This window comes from Trifolium pratense, linkage group LG2 (assembly GCF_020283565.1).
Source record: "Trifolium pratense cultivar HEN17-A07 linkage group LG2, ARS_RC_1.1, whole genome shotgun sequence".
Taxonomy (NCBI): Eukaryota; Viridiplantae; Streptophyta; class Magnoliopsida; order Fabales; family Fabaceae; genus Trifolium; species Trifolium pratense.
The window spans coordinates 37,521,466-37,539,521 of record NC_060060.1 but is presented as its reverse complement, the minus strand read 5'-3'; the positions used below and the strand labels follow the sequence as shown (position 1 = coordinate 37,539,521).

At 32.8% G+C, this 18,056-nt stretch overlaps 3 protein-coding genes and 1 non-coding gene across 5 annotated transcripts; 3 read left to right on the top strand and 1 right to left on the bottom strand.

Annotated features, from left to right (window-relative positions):
* The first annotated feature begins 137 nt into the window (after positions 1-137).
* Positions 138-210, top strand: TRNAR-CCU. The gene has a single exon. It is a non-coding gene; the product is annotated as a tRNA-Arg (tRNA).
* Positions 211-1,212: 1,002 nt separating this feature from the next.
* On the top strand, positions 1,213-5,220 carry LOC123906072 (pentatricopeptide repeat-containing protein At3g54980, mitochondrial-like). The gene has a single exon (XM_045955919.1). The coding sequence runs from the start codon at positions 1,417-1,419 to the stop codon at positions 3,922-3,924; it is 2,508 nt and encodes an 835-aa protein (XP_045811875.1). The 5' UTR covers positions 1,213-1,416; the 3' UTR covers positions 3,925-5,220.
* Positions 5,200-7,015, bottom strand: LOC123906075 (probable xyloglucan endotransglucosylase/hydrolase protein 23). Its single transcript, XM_045955922.1, has 3 exons — positions 6,591-7,015; positions 6,277-6,470; positions 5,200-5,769 (listed from the first exon to the last, which is right to left on the bottom strand). The coding sequence occupies exons 1-3, from the start codon at positions 6,852-6,854 to the stop codon at positions 5,376-5,378; spliced, it is 852 nt and encodes a 283-aa protein (XP_045811878.1). The 5' UTR covers positions 6,855-7,015; the 3' UTR covers positions 5,200-5,375.
* A 7,809-nt stretch (positions 7,016-14,824) lies between these two features.
* LOC123906073 (cold-responsive protein kinase 1-like) lies at positions 14,825-17,628 on the top strand. 2 transcript variants are annotated; one of them, XM_045955920.1, is made up of 8 exons: positions 14,825-15,109; positions 15,222-15,410; positions 15,626-15,673; positions 15,776-15,906; positions 16,034-16,247; positions 16,334-16,565; positions 16,705-16,855; positions 17,081-17,628. In XM_045955920.1, the coding sequence occupies exons 1-8, from the start codon at positions 15,082-15,084 to the stop codon at positions 17,390-17,392; spliced, it is 1,305 nt and encodes a 434-aa protein (XP_045811876.1). In that variant the 5' UTR covers positions 14,825-15,081; the 3' UTR covers positions 17,393-17,628. The 2 variants fall into 2 exon arrangements, with proteins under 2 accessions (XP_045811876.1, XP_045811877.1); XM_045955921.1 differs by having other exon boundaries at positions 14,838-15,109; positions 15,629-15,673; positions 17,081-17,522.
* The last annotated feature ends 428 nt before the right edge of the window (positions 17,629-18,056 follow it).

The following is an 18,056-nucleotide window of genomic DNA, read 5'->3' as shown; positions in this document are numbered from 1 at the left end:
ATACGATCAACTCAATAATCTATTAAAAGAAAAAAGAGAATAAAATAGTCAATAAAAAAAATTATAGAAAAAATAGGAAGAATATGCATAAAATTAGAAATATAGAAATAGAAACATAAACAATAATTTAAACACAAGCGCTTGTAGCTCAGTGGATAGAGCGTCTGTTTCCTAAGCAGAAAGTCGTAGGTTCGACCCCTACCTGGTGCGTTTCTTTTATTTTATTTTCCTTTTGGATACAACAATATGTTTCATAAAAAATACTATTAATTAATAATAATAATAATAATGCAATAAAGTTAATTACTATCAAATTTACTAAATTATCATAAATATTCCTAATCAAATTCCTAACTTTTTATTAAAAAATATACACGGAACTATTATTTGTGGGTGACGTATACATAAAAAGTTGGATAATTTATCATTGATAATTATAATCAAATTTATTCATTTAATAAGTTTTACAAAAAATAGACAATAGTTTCACTTATATTTTAACAATATTATATAATAAATTTTCTACCAAAATATAATGACAAACTTAAATATCGAATAAAAGTCAATGCCCCGTGCAAATGCACGAGTCTTAAACTAGTTAGTATTATAAAAACCTCTTTTACAAAAAATTAAATTTTTTTAACATAAGATAGAATTTTTTTTTTTTGAAGAACTCAAAATGAAATATTTTAATACAGTCAGCCTCCGATGGATTATTTATCAATTTTTATGCCAAAAAAATTAAAAAGTTCATATTTAGTTCATCCATTACTAAAAAATGTAAACTTTTGCAAGAAAGATTTATATAATATATTAAACATGACCGCGAAAAAAAAATATTTCAAATGATATACACGAGTTGATAAAAAACAGAGATAAAAGATCATGACAAAAAATATTTGAGGGATCAATCAAGACTTTGTTTAAATTTTTTATAGATACTAAAAACAAAATAATTTGAGATATTTATAAAGAAATAAAAATTACATTACATAATTTTTTTTTGGGTAAATCAAAAGTATCCTCTGTGCGTAACTACCAAGACTAATCTCCTCAAGTTAAATGAGATTCATTTAAGCGGTTGAACTCTCTTAACAAATGTTTCTCCATTCGCACCGGTCAGATCGAACCCAGAATCAAATGGTTAAAGATCCAAGTATAGGATTAAAATTCCTCATTTAAAAATGTGACAAAAAAAAAAAACCATGGTATTATTGATGAACGGTGAAGATTTGCGCAGGTCGTAAAATTGGAGAGGAATAGCAGGAGTGGATCCGGATCCAACGATCCTTCTCCATTACCACACTCCACTCTCCCGCCGATCTCCGCCGTTTCTCCACCATCCCTCATGCGTCAGTTCTGAAAAACATCAAATTTATTCTCTTTTCTTTGTCTTTTTTTTTTGTTCTGTCAACAATGAGAATGAGGTTTTACAACAATCTTATCTTAATCCCTTCGAAGAATCTTCGCCGCTCTTTCTCACAACTCACCACTACCACCCCACCAACACAACATTTTCCCGAGAAAATTCTTTCACCCCCTAATTTTCCCGAGAAAATTACTTCACCTAAATCTAAATCCTCCAAACCCAGTTCTAAAAATAAAATCTTGAAGACCCTCTTACGCCACAAGTCTAAACCCAAATCAGCTCTAAGATTCTTCCAAATTGTTGAGAGAAAACGTGGGTTTGTTAAAACCGTTGATGTTCTCTGTTTATTGCTTCACATTCTATCTTCAACTCAAGAAACTCACCATTCTGTTCGATCTTTGCTCAACAACTATGTTTTTGCTGATTCTAGTCCTTCTGCGAAAGTAATTGTGGAACAGTTATTAGAGTGTTCAGGAAGGTATGGTTTTGAATCGGATTCGCGGGTTTTTAATTATTTGTTGAATAGTTTTGTTAGAGTTAATAAGATTACAGATGCTGTTGAGTGTTTTAGAACTATGTTAGAGCATGATGTGATTCCTTGGGTTCCGATTATGAACATTCTTTTGACTGCTATGGTTAGGAGGAACATGATTAGTGATGCACGCGAATTGTATGATGAAATGGTTGTGAGAGGAATTTATGGTGATTGTTACACTTTACATGTACTTATGCGCGCGTGTTTGAAAGAAGAAAAATTTGAGGAGGCTGAGAAGTTTTTCGAGGAGGCTAAGGGTAGAGGATTGAAGCTTGATGCGGCTGCATATAGCATTGTTGTTCAGGCGGTTTGTAATCGGATGGACTTGAATTTGGCGTGTGAGTTGTTGAAGGAGATGAGGGAGTTTGGTTGGGTTCCGTCTGAGGGTACGTATACTACTGTTATTGTTGCTTGTGGGAAGCAGGGAAACTTTGTGGAGGCTTCGAGGCTTAAGGATGAGATGGTGAGCAACGGTTTACGTATGAACTTAGCTGTTGCAGGTAGCTTGATGAAAGGGCATTGTATGCGAGGAGATGTGAATCTTGCGCTGCAGTTGTTTGATGAGATTGTTGAGGGTGGTGTTGTTCCTCATGTGGGTGTGTTCTCGCTTTTGATCAATGGCTGCTCAAAGATTGGGAATATGGAGAAGGCATGTGAACTTTACACCCAAATGAAACTCTCGGGAATCCAGCCTACTGCTGCAATTATAAATTTTCTGTTGAAAGGATTCTCAAAACAGAATTTGCTCGAAAATGCATACGGATTGCTTGATGAGGCAGTTGAACTTGGTATCGCAAATGTTGTTTCATATAACATTCTTTTATTGTGGCTCTGTGAAATAGGAAAGGTTAACGAGGCTTGTAATTTATGGGACAAGATGATGAGTAAGGGTATTACATCTTCACTAGTTTCTTACAACAATTTAATACTTGGTCACTGCAAAAAGGGTTGCATGGATGATGCCTACAGTGTGTTGAATAATATTCTTGAAAGGGGTCTGAAACCAAATGCTGTCACATACACTCTTTTAATAGATGGTTTTTTCAAAAAGGGTGATTCAGAGAGAGCCTTTGCTGTGTTTGAGCAAATGGTGGCTGCAAATATTGTGCCTCCAGACCACACAGTGAACACCATTATAAATGGTTTGTGTAAGACCGGCCAGGTGTCTAAGACACAGGACATGTTGAAAAAATTTATCACGAAAGGTTTTGTTCCCACTGCCATTACTTATAATAGCATCATAAATGGATTTGTCAAGGAAGGTGAAATTGGTTCTGCACTTTCTGCCCAACGGGAGATGTGCGAAAAGGGAATTTCTCCTAATGTTATCACTTATACTAGTTTGATTAATGGATTTTGCAAATGTAATAAGCTTGATCGTGCTTTGGAAGTGCATAATGATATGAAACACAAGGGTATGGAATTAGATGTTATTGAATATGGTGCTCTCATTGACGGTTTCTGCAAAATGCAAGACATGGAAAGTGCAAGCAAATTCTTCACTGAACTTTTGGATGTTGGTTTGACTCCTAATGCAGTTGTTTATAACAGCATGATTAGTGGCTTCCGACATTTGAATAATATGGAAGCAGCACTTAACTTGCACCAGAAAATGATAATGAATAAGATTCCATGTGATTTGCAGATATACACCACATTGATCGGTGGGCTTTTGAAAGAAGGTAAATTGAGTTCTGCTTTAGATCTTTACTCAGAGATGCTTTTCAAGGGTATCGTGCCTGATACTGTCATGTATACAGCTCTAATAAATGGACTCTGTAATCATGGTCAGCTAGAAAATGCAAGCAAGATTCTAAAGGAGATGGATGGGAATAATATAACTCCTTCAGTTCTTATTTATAACATTTTAATTGCTGGAAATTTTAGGGAGGGCAATCTGCATGAGGCTTTTAGACTGCATGATGAGATGCTTGATAAAGGTCTTGTGCCTGATGATACTACTTATGATATTCTTGTAAATGGAAAGCTCAAGGTATCACATACTCTTGCTGGAGTTTAATTCAATTGCAAACAAGTCTTGGAGAAAGTTATTGAATGACTTGAAATTGGTCCAATATTCCATTGTTTACAATGCGGCACCGTCACTTTAGATTGAAGGTGTGTCTAGTGTCTAACACTGAACACATGTTTACATTTTCTCAAATTATTACCGGTGTCAACATGTCAGTGTCAGTATGTGTTTGTGTCTATGTCAGTGCTTCATAGATTGTGTATCTTATAGACCTAGAAATCTGGACCAAAACTCCGTTCATGACGTCTTCCATAGATTGTGTATCTTATCGGTATCCTTTAGTGTAATCATAGGAAAAGTGAATTCTATCAGTTAGATTCTTTCTTTGCCAAGAGCATAATAATGTCATGAGCCAGATATTGTGCAGAGAATCAAGCTTTTTGGTATGGAGTTTCAAATAACTGCAGTGTAGCATGGATTATCAGTGGGGATATTAGCAATGGAAAAGACACACAGCTCAGGTGTGATCTTAACAATACTCTAGTTTCCTTTTACATATGAATTGTAATTTTAAGTTTATTTTGTGAGATAGAAAAAGGTCGTATTATTTGATCTTCTTGCTTTACAAATAACTGTTTGATTCCAAACTTGCCCCTTTTTACTTGACAAGGATGGATAAGTTGTTTCCTTTTCACTTAATATTAATCAATCACATGGGACTAATTTTAGTTTAGAATGGGATAGTGTGTTTATGACTCATAAAATTATATCATTTCAGTTTTAACATACCATATATTTATAGGTCCTTGAAGTTTGATCCGTCAATGAAGTCTATGCTTTTTTATAGTGTGGGGGTTAGGGTAGTGAAATTTAAGCAAACACTTTGCCATATCTGCCATTTCTTGAATGGAGTTGGCGACTTAGTATATTGATCATTTTGTATAGTCTCTCTGGTTGCTTGCTGTGGCCTCTGATTATCCAGCTCCTTCTACTTATGCCTGTGAGGACATTGCCAATTACTATTCCCCTTTGAAGCATTTGAGATTAAAAGGCGAAGCACTCACGAGAAAATTGAATACCATCATTGCTCCGCATTATTCATTGTCCTACCAAGAGGTTATTCCTGGTTTTAAATATACTGTGTGTGTAACCTCAGTTTTGATTTTAAGTATTGTACCACCACTTGTTTGCTATGCTAAGGTTTCCTCTTCGATTTGGATTCCACAGTAAATGTGTGATTCTAATTCTAAATAAAATATTCAAGTGTTATTGTTTATTGCATATGATAATATTTTTCATAAGATTAAGAAGAAAAAGACAAGGTAAGTGGATAATCCTTTTTTATTAGTACCCAAAATAACATATGAATCTCATTTACATACTACTTTACAGCCAATAGAATGCATAGTAAAACATACTATAAAATATATATAAACTGAGTATATTATATATCCTAGTTATATTTTTCCATGATATATGATCATATATAGTTTTTGTTTTCATGCAAGTGAGCATTCATGAGGGAGGCCTTGAGGAAACCGCTTTGTATCAGTGCAATAATTATAAATCATGTAATTCTTTTGCACCCATTGAATCCTAGCTTGTCCTGAAGAATCCAATGATTGTTTCATCCATGATTGATCTGAAGTTGGATTTTTGGAAGAGCAAGAAGAGCCTGAAGAAGTCCAAACACAAGCTTGGATATTGAAGTTTCCATATGAAGCAGTGAATGGGGCTTGGGCCCAATCTGTTTTCACCAGGCCTCCTCTTGTTGCCCAATTATCTGCATCCCAAAGGCTTGAGTATATACTCATTGCTTGGCTTCTAGGAAAAGGAATACCTTTTGACTCAAAATTCTTGAATTCTCTTAGAGGGGTCCCATCCACAGAAAATCTGATATATCGATGACACAAAAAAAGGGTTTAAAATATGAAGATAATATAATTATTTTTTTATTGGATGTCGATAATAGGACATGCACAACCAGTATTAAAGTCTAATGAGAATCTAATATTTTGCGGTTATTTTTAAATTAGCATTTTAAAGTGGACTTGAGCAGTAATATCATGATACTCCCTCCGGAACACTTTATAAGCAAAAATACACTTTTTAAATTCATTGTATATTTAATGTATCTGGTCCATAAAGTAATCCATTTTTGCTTATAAAATATTACGAAGGGAGTATTTTATTTGATGCCGGTTTAAAATTATTTTATGTCGACAATACATGTTTATTAAACTGTTGTTAAAATTAGAAAAACAAATAAAAAATTCTTTAATTATATGTGAATACATGTTTCAACTTGTTATATTATACTTAATTTACCAAAAATAAGTAGTTTGTATTTTACTTTTAAGTTTTTTTATAAATGTAATAGAAATGAGGTAGGATTTATACATGATACTTTGAGGGTTCCAAAGAATGGAATAAGTGTGAAAGTCCTTGGTAGGGTCGAACCATAAATAGAATTGCTGTTCTTTGTTCCCTTTCCCTTGTGCATAAATATTTGTATGAACAATATAAGGATCACCACTTAAGTTACCCAAAAATTCAAAATCTATTTCATCATGAGCACCACCAAGAGAAGATAGCTGCAAAAATCAGTAACAAATATTTAGTTAATATAATTTCATGCTAAAATATTTATATGAAGATTGAGTAATAAAAACACACATATAGAAGAGAGTAATATGAAGGAAACTTAAACTTACATAATATGTTGTAACTGTTCCAGCAGAGTTACCAGGTACAAGCTTAAGTTGCATGTCAATTTTTCCAAACAAGTATTGATTTTTGGAACGAAATCCAGAGCCAGAGGCTTTGTCTAAAGACAGAGTAAGAAGTTGTCCATTGTTAAGGATTTTGCCACGACCATCACCCCATGTTATATCAAAATATTGATTGAAATTACTACCAGCATAAGCTACACCCAAAAAGGCTATAAGTAGAAAACCAATAAGTATTTTATTTGCCATATTTCAACAAACTAGTGATATGTTTCGGTAATAATGAGTTTTTTTGGTTGGTGTGAATAGCAAGCAACTTAATTTGAAAGGAAAAGAGAGAAGCGTATTTGGTGAGGAATGAATTGCATGCAAGTTGTGGAAGTATATATAGTGAGTGTGTTAAGAGGAGGCAATTATGAATATGAAGAGCTAATTGGTTTTTTAAGGAGGTGGTGAAAGTGGTTGGGAAAAAATATTGCAAACGTGTGGAGTGAAGTGTAGATATGGGTTGACTTGTCTTTGGTGAGACTAAGCTGATCAAGTACTGTAGGGTATGTGGGGCCATGACAGCTGGCTAATTAAGGGATTATAGTACATCCCAAAGTTATTATCAAATTATTTGAGCCAACGTAGTACAAAAGCTTTTTTCCTCTACGTACCTGAAAAGTTTTGGCTTTTATAGTTCATATGTCATGATGGCAGCTGTCTGTGGGTTATAGCAGTCTTCTTAATTAAGAGAAAAAATTATAACGGAGAGTAATTTTTATCTTATAAGTCGATTGTGTAAGATTGAGTTACGATCAATCTAAATTTTAATATGATATCCATTTGACCACATGTTTGTTGGAATTGTTTAGAGTCTCACATTGCTCAGGTTTTCAAGCTATTGAGTGTATAATTGTGTTTAAACACCCTCTCATTCATCCTTAAAGCTAGCTTTTTGAATGAGATTCAAGTTCATTTAACATGGTATCAAAGTCGGGTTAAAGACTGCAATGTAAAAATTAGATTCAAGTCCATTTAACATGCACACGCTAGACGTGAGTGTATAAATATACTTGAACACTCTTATTCTTTGAGCTAGTTTTTGTGATGACTATCTAAATATGAAATAACACAAAGGTGTGTGTCACTTAATTCTAGATATGGCATTTTTTTTCTAGATGATGTTAATTGATCATCAAATTAGTACAATTGGGAATAGGATAGTTTGGTCCCTAACTAAATATTGAGCAAAGAAAAACAATGGCTTCATTAATTGATTGTTAATATTATTCACATTATATTCAAGTTGTGCATGGGTGAATTTCAACTTACGTACGAACAAGTGTTATTTTAGATGGGAAGTTTCAACGAATACAGGTGCAAAGTTTATTACGGTATAGAAGGATTCATGAATCTATATTGGACTTTGAATTTTATTACATTTAAAGGGGCTGGAGAAGTTAGAGAAATGAGCTGGCTTAATTTACTTGTTTAACTATAATAGCTTTTTGCCAAAATTGGGTACCAAAATTAATTAGTAGTACTTTAGCAAATATGCATGTAATTGTGAAATAGGACTAATATTTTTCTTCTTATCATAATGTTCTTTTCAATCATTTTTTAAGCCAGTCAAATGTGGTTTCGTGAAAAGTTGGTTGTGAACGAAGTATATATTATATACTTAAAGATTTAAGTGTGATTGGTTAAAATTTTCGACATTATAAATCTAATATCTTAAGATTTTGTTGCTCCAAAATTCCGATACTCTCCCAGTCTCCTGTGCTCTCAACTAGGTTATATCAGAGATCATTCGATTAGGCGAGGGAGCCCGAGCAGAATCTTACTGTATTCACATTCCTAGCAAAGACCATTTCCTTCTTTTGGTATGTTGTTATGAATTGCAACTTAATAGAGGGTAATTGTTTTGCTTAGAATAGGATCCACCCACTCTCTGACTCTGAGTTATTGAATGTATTAAGGAAAATCGTTTCATAATTCCCTCATATGTGTCTATTTGGCACTACATCATACATGATTAATATCGGTATATGGAAGAAACTTCTTCCACTTAAATTAGAAGTCACTCATGACAAATTCTTATGCCTATATTTGAAAATGTTTAAAACTTTGTATAACTATTGGGCCATCCACGGAATTCAAAATCTTAAAAGTTTAAAATAAGAGAAAAATAATATGCACCGACAGTGTAAAATAATTTTACGTTGTCAATCAATACCAACAATTTTTTCTACCACATCACCCCATTTCAACTCACTTTCTTGATATGACATGACAAAATGATAATTGTTTATTGGACGATCGTATAAAACTATTTTACACTGTCGGTGTATATTCATTAAACTCTTAAAATAATAGTTATATATTATAAATGTACATAAAATATTTTATTTGTATCAATGATAAAATATGATTTAATGGTAAAATATAGTTATCTAGCGTTCTCATTTTTTTCTACATAATTTTAGTTTAAGTCATTTAAAAGTTAAAGTAAAACTAATAAAAAAATTGTAAAATAAAAAAAATCCAACCCATTAAATATAGCCACATTCAAAAATCACAAAACAAACCGGTGAGTAGGCCATTTCAATTCTCATAACAAATTCATACATTTTTTAATGTTATTATCATTATTTTTTCTTCACCACTACCCACCGAACCGCTTAATCTGATTCAAAGTCAATTTTTGCATCAAATGCTTTCAGTTCTCTCCCATCGTAATTGCGGGGATCAAATCGTGATCATCTTTACTAAATCTAACATCAATCATCACTGAACTAACTAACGATTGATTAATGTTATTATTTTGTATACAACCCTTTTATGTTTCTTTTTTATTATGGACCATTTTTAACATTTGAAAAGGACTCCAAATTATTTGAATCATCCCTAACTACTATATCATCATTTTGCACTTAGATATTCAACACTTTTTCAAGTATATTACTACTATTTTATTTCTTTTTGACAATAGTTAGTATATTTTCACCTTCGCTAGTATTTGACCTCAGTCCTTTTAGCCTTTTATATGGTGCCGACATGGTCATTTTTATTTTATTTTTTGGTATTTTGAAATGGTCATTTTTGGCAGACACATATCACAATCTCAGTAAACTGTTTCTTCTAAATAAATAAAATCGTCAACCAAGAAAAATGAGTAAATATCCAATCTTCTAAAATTATAGGTTTGGAAATTTACACCTCAAAAATTTGTAAATAAGTAAAAAATAGATTTTAAATAAGTAAATTAGTTATTCAAACTAAGACATTGAGTTCAAGTAAAAGTAGTTAATGAGTTTCCCTATGACGTATTGTTCGAAAAAAACCCGCATTTAATTCTTGGTAAAAAAATTTTTTAGCCTGACTTTCTTAATCTTGCGGCCGAACTCCAAATTACTGGAGTCATTTTCCCTAAAATCCATCCGACCCCCTGTAATTTAAAGGACAAGTTGACGATTTACTCAATGAAAATAAAGCATAACAGCAGGGCTAAGCATATAATAATTGTATACAGTAAATATCAACATCAATATCCACAATGTGTAGTAGTTATAGTCAATTTAATTAATTTGTTAGTATTAATTAGATCTTACTGGAATATTAACAATGACCAATTTTGGAAGAAAGGAAGAAAGAAACAGTTGAAATTTGGAATTTATTAACAAGTTGGGGGTGGTCTATTAATCCATTGAAAATGAAAACTACTCTTATATATAAAGGATTGCATCGTCATTAGTCTGCCAGCCATCAATAATACCGCTGTCTTCCATCTATTAAACTCATTAGTCTTACAGAATTGGACCCCAAGTAACCCCACACAAATTGTACACAACAAAAACATGACAAATACTAATTGAAAACTACTTAAAATGGCCCTATATATGCAAATTCACCTTTGCTATGTAAATTTTATTACTATTATTTTGGGTACCATTAGCTAGTTGGAGTCGGCTATTTCGTAAAGATGTGACTATGGATTGAATATAAAAGGATGTGACTATGGTGCATATGAATAGGCTCGAGAGGAGTTAGGAGGGAACTGGTGGCGGTAGCGGACGTAGACGATTTTTTGTTTGGGAGGAATAATTATAGGGTGATTGTTAGTTATACTATTATATCTAATGTTGGGTTGCAGCTAGGTTGATTTTTTAGATGAGTGGAGTGTCTATTTTTGCTTGGCAGTTTATTAATGACGGTGTTCTAATCCGACTTCAAGTCCACATCTCTGAGAGATTGTCCGCTTTGGGATTAACCCGTCACGATTTTGTCCTTTGTAATTATAGAAAAAGCGTCTCGATGATTTGAAAGATATGGATGTTGTACATAAACACTCTTTAGCATCAATTACCAAGCGACGTGAGACTATTTTTGTGTATCCAGAACAAACAGGTTATCTAGAAAGTTTAATTTTTTTTTGCTTGTGGATGTTTATGTAATGATTATGTTATGCTTACCTGTCTGTGATGCTACTGAGGATACCTATCATCTATTTCTGAATTGCCCTTTTTTTGGTGCGATTTCGAGTGACATCGTTTCCTGATTTGGGATCACGTGTGTTGTTCCTGATAATGCAATTTCGTTGGCTTTCCAATTTTGTGGGGCTCATGATTTTTGCAAAAAATGTTAGAACATATTTACAACCAATTTAGTTAGTCTCAATCTGATCTATTTGGGAAGTTAAAAATGATAGAGTTTTTAATAACAAGACAATTACTATTGACAGATTAATCTTTACCACCAACGTTTATGTTTGATGGTCGTTTAAAGCAAGAAAAAAAGGTTTTTGTTTCGATCTAAATTATTTGATATTAAATCCAAAAATTTATATGAAGCTCAACTGAGGATAAACTTATACTTTATTTTGTTTTTTCTTTATATACAAACTCTTATCTTTAGACCTACTTCTTAATTTGATTTAATATCATCATAGTCTAGCATTACCTACTTTGTCAAAAAGAGGAGAAAATTAAAAAATGCGTACGTGGATAGAAACTTCTCTTCACTACTACTATTGTGTTATTCTTATCTTCTATTTACAGTATGTTTGAAATTGCGGCTGGCATTAGTTCACCACATACATAGTTTGTAGTCTCCTGCCATGTTTAAAATGTGTCATTTTATGAACCTCTTGCAAGTAACTAGTCCTTCTAACATAGGCATACATGGTAAGTTCTAACATGTATCAATCATCATATTGTTTTAAAATATTAAAATGGGTAACATTACTTAAATATTTTATAACAAAAATTTACAGAAAAAATAAATAAAAACAACGTTTTTCTAACATGTGCAATATTGCATAGGATAAAGACTAATTAATGCCTCATTTTTTATGATTTTTTTTTAAAATTTTATTAATGCATCACCTTCTCTCTCATCAGTCCAACTGCAACTCTATTTTTTCTCTCTTTACTAATGCAATCTTTTCATCTTCTTTCTCTGCAAATATCGTTGTCATGTTATTCCCTCGTCCTCTCATCGCCGATCGACGCCGTCGTTCTCTTCCCACTTCCTCTCACCGACGTGCTCCTTAAATTCCAATACATTTCAACACTCAAGTTTAAAATCACTGAGAATTGATCGAAAGCTTTTTAAATTTTCCTTAGTTGTTGAAAAAATGCTTGTTTGAATATAAAAATTATGTGATTTAAGATCAAAATAACATAGATGTGATTGCAGAAAAAAATTACCTTTAGCTTTGAACAAGTTTGCCCGTGCATATGGAAGAAAAAAAATACAACTTAGCATAAATATTTAAGAGCTTGCACTGTTATTGTTTTAATTTTTAAAATATAGTGAGAAAGAGAGATAAAATAGAGTTGCAGTTGGAGTGATGAGAGAAAATATGCTGCATTAATAAAATTTGGAAAAACCATAAAAAGTAGGGATATTAATTAGTCTTTATCCTGTGCAATATTGCAAAGGTTAAAAAAACCACGATAATTAAATTGTACAAAGAACATTAGGAAGCAACCACTTCTGAAAGCTTAGTAATAGTATTTGTTAGTTCGATTAAATCCACATACCATACAATTATATTGACTATTGAGACATATAATTTCTAGATACACTATATATGGAGTACTGTACTTTGGAACAATGATGGATTGGTTGCCAAATAAATATATTCAAGTAATTCGGATTCTGATTTTCTAAATAAACAGCCTTAGGAGCAAAAGGAATTAGCGGGAGGAGTTTGGCGGCAGTATTTTTTTTTTTTGACGCATTTGGCGGCAGTATTAGGCGGGCATAATGATGCAATTTAGGCGATAAACATGATTGGAAATTTTGATTTTCTCCTTTCCGTCCATTTTTTCGAGGAACAAACTGATTAACGTAGATGTCTTTAAGGGACCAAACTGATTAACAGAGATGTCTTTAAGGGACCTATTCAGACCTTTTTTTCTTTAAGGGACCTATTTGGTCCTTTTTTTCTTTAAGAGACCAATGTCAAACCAAAAATGTCTTTAAGGGACCATTTTACTAATTAAGCCATTATTTTTTCAATGAACCTAATTATTTTTTTAATTTTTTTTTTTATAATAGTGATCAGAGGAAGTATCAACTAAAATATGCACCCAACTTTTGGTTGGGATCGACTTCATTTTAGATTATAAGGCATGGACAAATTCATAGATGACATTCTAAAATTTTCGTTTCTAATTACTATTAACAACATTTCATATTGTACGGTCCAAAATTATGACATGGAAGATAAAATCCAAAATATGTATAAATGGCCAATGGGATCCTACCTTCCGAAATTAAAGCACGAATGTGATGATAGAATCTAAAATGTGTATAAATGGCCAATGAGATCCTATCTTCTGAAATTAAGGCAATGGAAAGATAGAATCTAAAAAAAAAAAAAAAAAAGCATTTCAACCTATTTGTCCCAATTCGGAAGATACATTTCCATCACGGTCCTTTTCAGAACGTTTCTTCCTAAACGTCCCTGAGGCTGAGGGTATTTTCCTAAGTTTGGGGGGCTTAGAAGCAATTGAGGGGGTCTAAGGAGCAATTAGTTTTTTCTGACAAATTGATTGATGAGCCTTTGTTAATAACATATTTAGCTACAATTAATTTTTTTAACTACGTTAATTTGATGTTTTCTATTCCGACCCCCGTGTTTTTTTTATATCTCTTGAATTTTCTAATTTTACCCTTGCAAAAAAATTCGGTTTCTACAAACCAAATTTTTTTTTGCCTTGAAAAAAAAATTTCGGTTTCTAGAAACCGAATTTTACTTTGAATTTCCACTAGAAAAAATTCGATTTTTGCGAATTGTATTTTTCTGCAAGGATAAAATTGGAATATTTGGGGTGTAAAAGAATCATGAGATCGGAAGAGAAAATATCCGTTAATTTTAAGATTTCAATTGTTCTGGCAAGCCCACCCAAAATCAATCAAGTTCAATTGTTGTGCGAGTTCAATAATTATTGATTGTTACCGTAAAAATGAAGAAACAAATTTATTGATTGTTTTTTCTTTCGTTCATTCATATAAAATTTATTTTAAAATATATATAAGAAAGGCCCCTTCACATATTTTTGTATTGGTAAATAGAAGAAATACCAATAGTTATTAAAAATTTACACGCAAGTGAAGGAGTTATGATTCAAACCCTCAATCACAACATCCAACCTAATAATTCTGACATTACTATCAATTGAGTTAAGATTTGTACACGATACTTCACATATATTTTGTATTAGTATTGTTTTTGGCACAACATTTTGTAGTATTTATTTACAACTTAAAAAGTCCAAGAGAAAAATGGATTTAGATTTATTATTAAAAAAATGATAGAGCTGGGGACATCAATGACTTTTTTTTTGGTTTACGATGAGTTGGGATTGAACCCAAAATCTATAACGTACTACACAAATCCCTCACCACTAGGGCAAACCTAGTGGCTTGGGACATCAATGACTTTAGCTTTGTCGCCATTCATAATTTAATAGATGACCCGATAAGATATAAGACGTTTGACATTATTAACGGTTAGGATTCTTTTAATTGCAACGATTTTAGAAAGAAACAAAAAACAAAAAAGTGAACGTAGTGAATCTGAATCCAGAAAAATATATAAAATGCGTCAAAAAGAAAAATATATAAAAATGTTTGAATGTCTTTATTCGACCGCATATAATATTCTATTTCTAAATGTATGCATGCCATCCCCTAATACTAATAGAATTGTCCGGCAATTTTACATTGTTTCGATCTATACTATGATACATACACCCACATAATAGAATAATAGAATAGAATGTTTCTCCAATTGTTTTTCAAGATAACAATTAACGACAACAAAGAATTTTGTTACATAGTAGAAAATCAAACATGAAACAGTGGTTGCTGTTGCCAGTTGTTGAATTTCACTTCTTCATATTTGGCTATGTCATCTCAATACCGACCAAGACGGCTCAACTTCAACCATAATACTTTCTTCTCTCCCTAACAACAAACAATGACTCGAAAATTACTTCAACACCAAGGTTTCTTTTTTTACCTTCATTTTCTTAGCAAGTATGTTCTTATAGCTGTATCAGTTTTTTTCATGTTAATTTTTATTTGATCAATGATGAATGAAATCTTGTGATGTGGCAGAAACACCTCCTTCATCATCATCATCCGCGCCACACCATAGCTCTGGAGCTTTGTTCTTTTTCCTTGGAGGGATTGTAGTGCTAATTATATTGCTCATTATTATCTTTGTATGCTGGAAGCGTCTTAAACGCGCTCCAGCAGAATTATCTGAGAAGACAGCTTCACCACCAAGTCAGACTCAGAAGCATGGTAATTGTTAAGAAATCTCACATCAGTTACGAGATGACTTGAATATATGTTTATAACTGAGGGCAATCTTCCTCACCTTACAGGCCGGTTTTGTAGGGTTGAGTTTAGGTCTATGGAAACAATTTGAGACACAAATTTTTAATGCTTGCATAGTAACATATATAATTTGTTTATAAAAATAATCGGATTTTTGTTATTTGTGCTTGATATTGTAGCAGAAGAAGAAATGATGAAGAAAATTGTCCCAACTAATCAACAATCAGGTAGTTTAATTGTATAAACACAGCATGAAAAATATTGGACATTACTTATGGACTATATCATTGTAAAGATCAATTTGTGTTGAAGTTTCTATATGGATACAGGATTCATGGAGTTCATTAGTGGGAACCTTAGGACAATTAGCTACTTTGATTTCCAGACATTGAGAAAGGCCACGAAGAATTTTCATCGAAGAAATCTTCTTGGAAGTGGTGGATTTGGCCCTGTCTATCAGGTATAATGTAGGTACTAAATCTAATGGTGCTTGTTTTGATAGACAAATTTGTGGTTATCAAATTGAGATTCAAATCGTAAATCATAATAAGACATTTTTTTGAATCGTGAATCGAATCTTTTGACAGGGAAAGTTGCTAGATGGAAGGCTAGTTGCTTGTAAGAAACTGTCTCTTGACAAATCTCAACAAGGAGAAAGAGAATTTCTAGCAGAAGTTAGAATGATCACAAGCATCCAGCACAAGAATCTCGTCCGCCTTCTCGGATGTTGCTCAGATGGACCTCAAAGGATACTTGTGTACGAATACATGAAGAACAAAAGTTTGGACCTCTTTATACACGGTATGTATCTCAGTATCCTTTCTATATCTTTATATTAGTTCGGACAAATTAAATAATTGTTATGCTCGATGTTCCTACGTGATTAGGGAAGAGCGATGAATATCTTAATTGGAGTACTAGATTCCAAATTATTCTTGGAGTAGCGCGGGGATTGCAATACCTTCACGAGGATTCACATGTAAGAATTGTTCACCGAGATATCAAAGCAAGCAACATTCTTCTTGACGAAAAGTTTCAACCGAGGATTGGAGATTTTGGACTAGCTAGGTTCTTCCCTGAAGACCAAGCTTACCTTAGCACTCAATTTGCTGGAACATTGTAAGTCCTTTATTCAAATGATATAATTCAGTGTCATGCACCGACATAGCACCGATGACATGTCAGTATCGTGTTCGTTGTCTGTTACAGTTCTTCAGGTTTTTTAATAATGATCTTTATTTCTTTCTCTTTTGGTTAGAGGTTATACAGCTCCTGAATATGCTATTAGAGGAGAACTGTCTGAAAAGGCAGACATCTATAGTTTTGGAGTTCTTGTGCTTGAAGTCATCAGCTGTAGAAAAAACACAGATCTCACTTTACCATCAGATATGCAGTACCTCCCTGAATATGTAACTTCACATCTTCAATTCCAAAACAATTTTAATTATTATTATTACAGTATTATTTATTTTTTTGGTTTTTACCACCAATATCCGGCCTATTGGACCGCCTAATTTGGTTTAGAGTTCAGTTCTGGCATCAAGTGTGGAAACCAATGTTAATTATCATTTGAACCGATATTTATCCAAAAAGCTTTGAAATTGATGTGTATGTGATGTGAATTTTTATTACAGGCATGGAAACTTTATGAGAAGTCAATGGTGATGGATCTTATAGATCCAAAACTGAGAGAAAAGGGATATGTAGAAAAAGATGTTATGCAAGCATTTCATGTGGCTTTTTTATGCCTTCAACCACATCCAGATTTGAGACCTGCAATGTCACAGATTGTAGCAATGTTGACATTTAAAATTGACATGGTTACAACACCAATGAGGCCGGCTTTCCTTGATCGAAGGCGTGTAATATTGGATGATGAGAACCATTCTTGGGAAGTTATATCTGAGGTTTTACAAACTCCTGTAGCTAGTGATTCTATGTTATAATATAAAAGCATCAATAAATATATGAAGATCACCAATCCAATTTTTCTGTCAAATAGGACTTGTAAACTTAAGTATCAAAGAATGGATTTCATCATGTGTATATATTTGTGTGAAATCAACTCATATATGTTTGTACTACTTAGGTTTTATAATTTTTTTTGTCCCATGTGATTTTTTAAGTTTCAAACGTTTGCGCTATTAATTAACCTTTTTTTTTCTAGCTTCTATAAAATAAAGTGAATGTAAGTGTAACCATAACTTATTGATTCTTTCTTTTCGCGACCCCTGAGACACGCCCCCCGGTCTTCCAATTCTACCCCACTCACAAGGTAGGATGCGAGTGTGTAAATAGTACTGAGAAAGAAAAAAAAAAATCAGCATCCTAGAATGCAAATCTTATAAAAGCAGTTTCCCTTCCTTCGTTCCCTATTTTTTTAAAGTTCGCATTCTAGGATGCGAACTATTTTCCCCAGATTTTACGCACCCTGAGTTCGCTACTTAAGTAACGAAGGGGTATTTTTGAAATTTTCAAGGCCGGACGAGGACTTCGTGAGGGCGCAAGCAGAAAAAGTCTAACTTATTTTACCCATTTCAATTCTACAACTCTTATTCCAAATCAAGTGGAATATACGATTTTTTTTTCCAAAATACATATTTACTGTTT

What these genes read in the sequence shown, in the direction of transcription:
- LOC123906072 (XM_045955919.1), top strand. Translation starts at nt 1,417, where the DNA reads ATGAGAATGAGGTTTTACAACAATCTTATCTTAATCCCTTCGAAGAAT.
- LOC123906075 (XM_045955922.1), bottom strand. Translation starts at nt 6,854, where the DNA reads ATGGCAAATAAAATACTTATTGGTTTTCTACTTATAGCCTTTTTGGGT. An exon ending in GAACAGTTACAACATATTAT is followed by an intron (nt 6,471 to 6,590) that starts GTAAGTTTAAGT and finishes TGATTTTTGCAG; the next exon opens with CTATCTTCTCTTGGTGGTGC. An exon ending in TGGAACCCTCAAAGTATCAT is followed by an intron (nt 5,770 to 6,276) that starts GTATAAATCCTA and finishes TCGATATATCAG; the next exon opens with ATTTTCTGTGGATGGGACCC.
- LOC123906073 (XM_045955920.1), top strand. Translation starts at nt 15,082, where the DNA reads ATGACTCGAAAATTACTTCAACACCAAG. An exon ending in CCCAACTAATCAACAATCAG is followed by an intron (nt 15,674 to 15,775) that starts GTAGTTTAATTG and finishes ATATGGATACAG; the next exon opens with GATTCATGGAGTTCATTAGT. An exon ending in GATTTGGCCCTGTCTATCAG is followed by an intron (nt 15,907 to 16,033) that starts GTATAATGTAGG and finishes ATCTTTTGACAG; the next exon opens with GGAAAGTTGCTAGATGGAAG.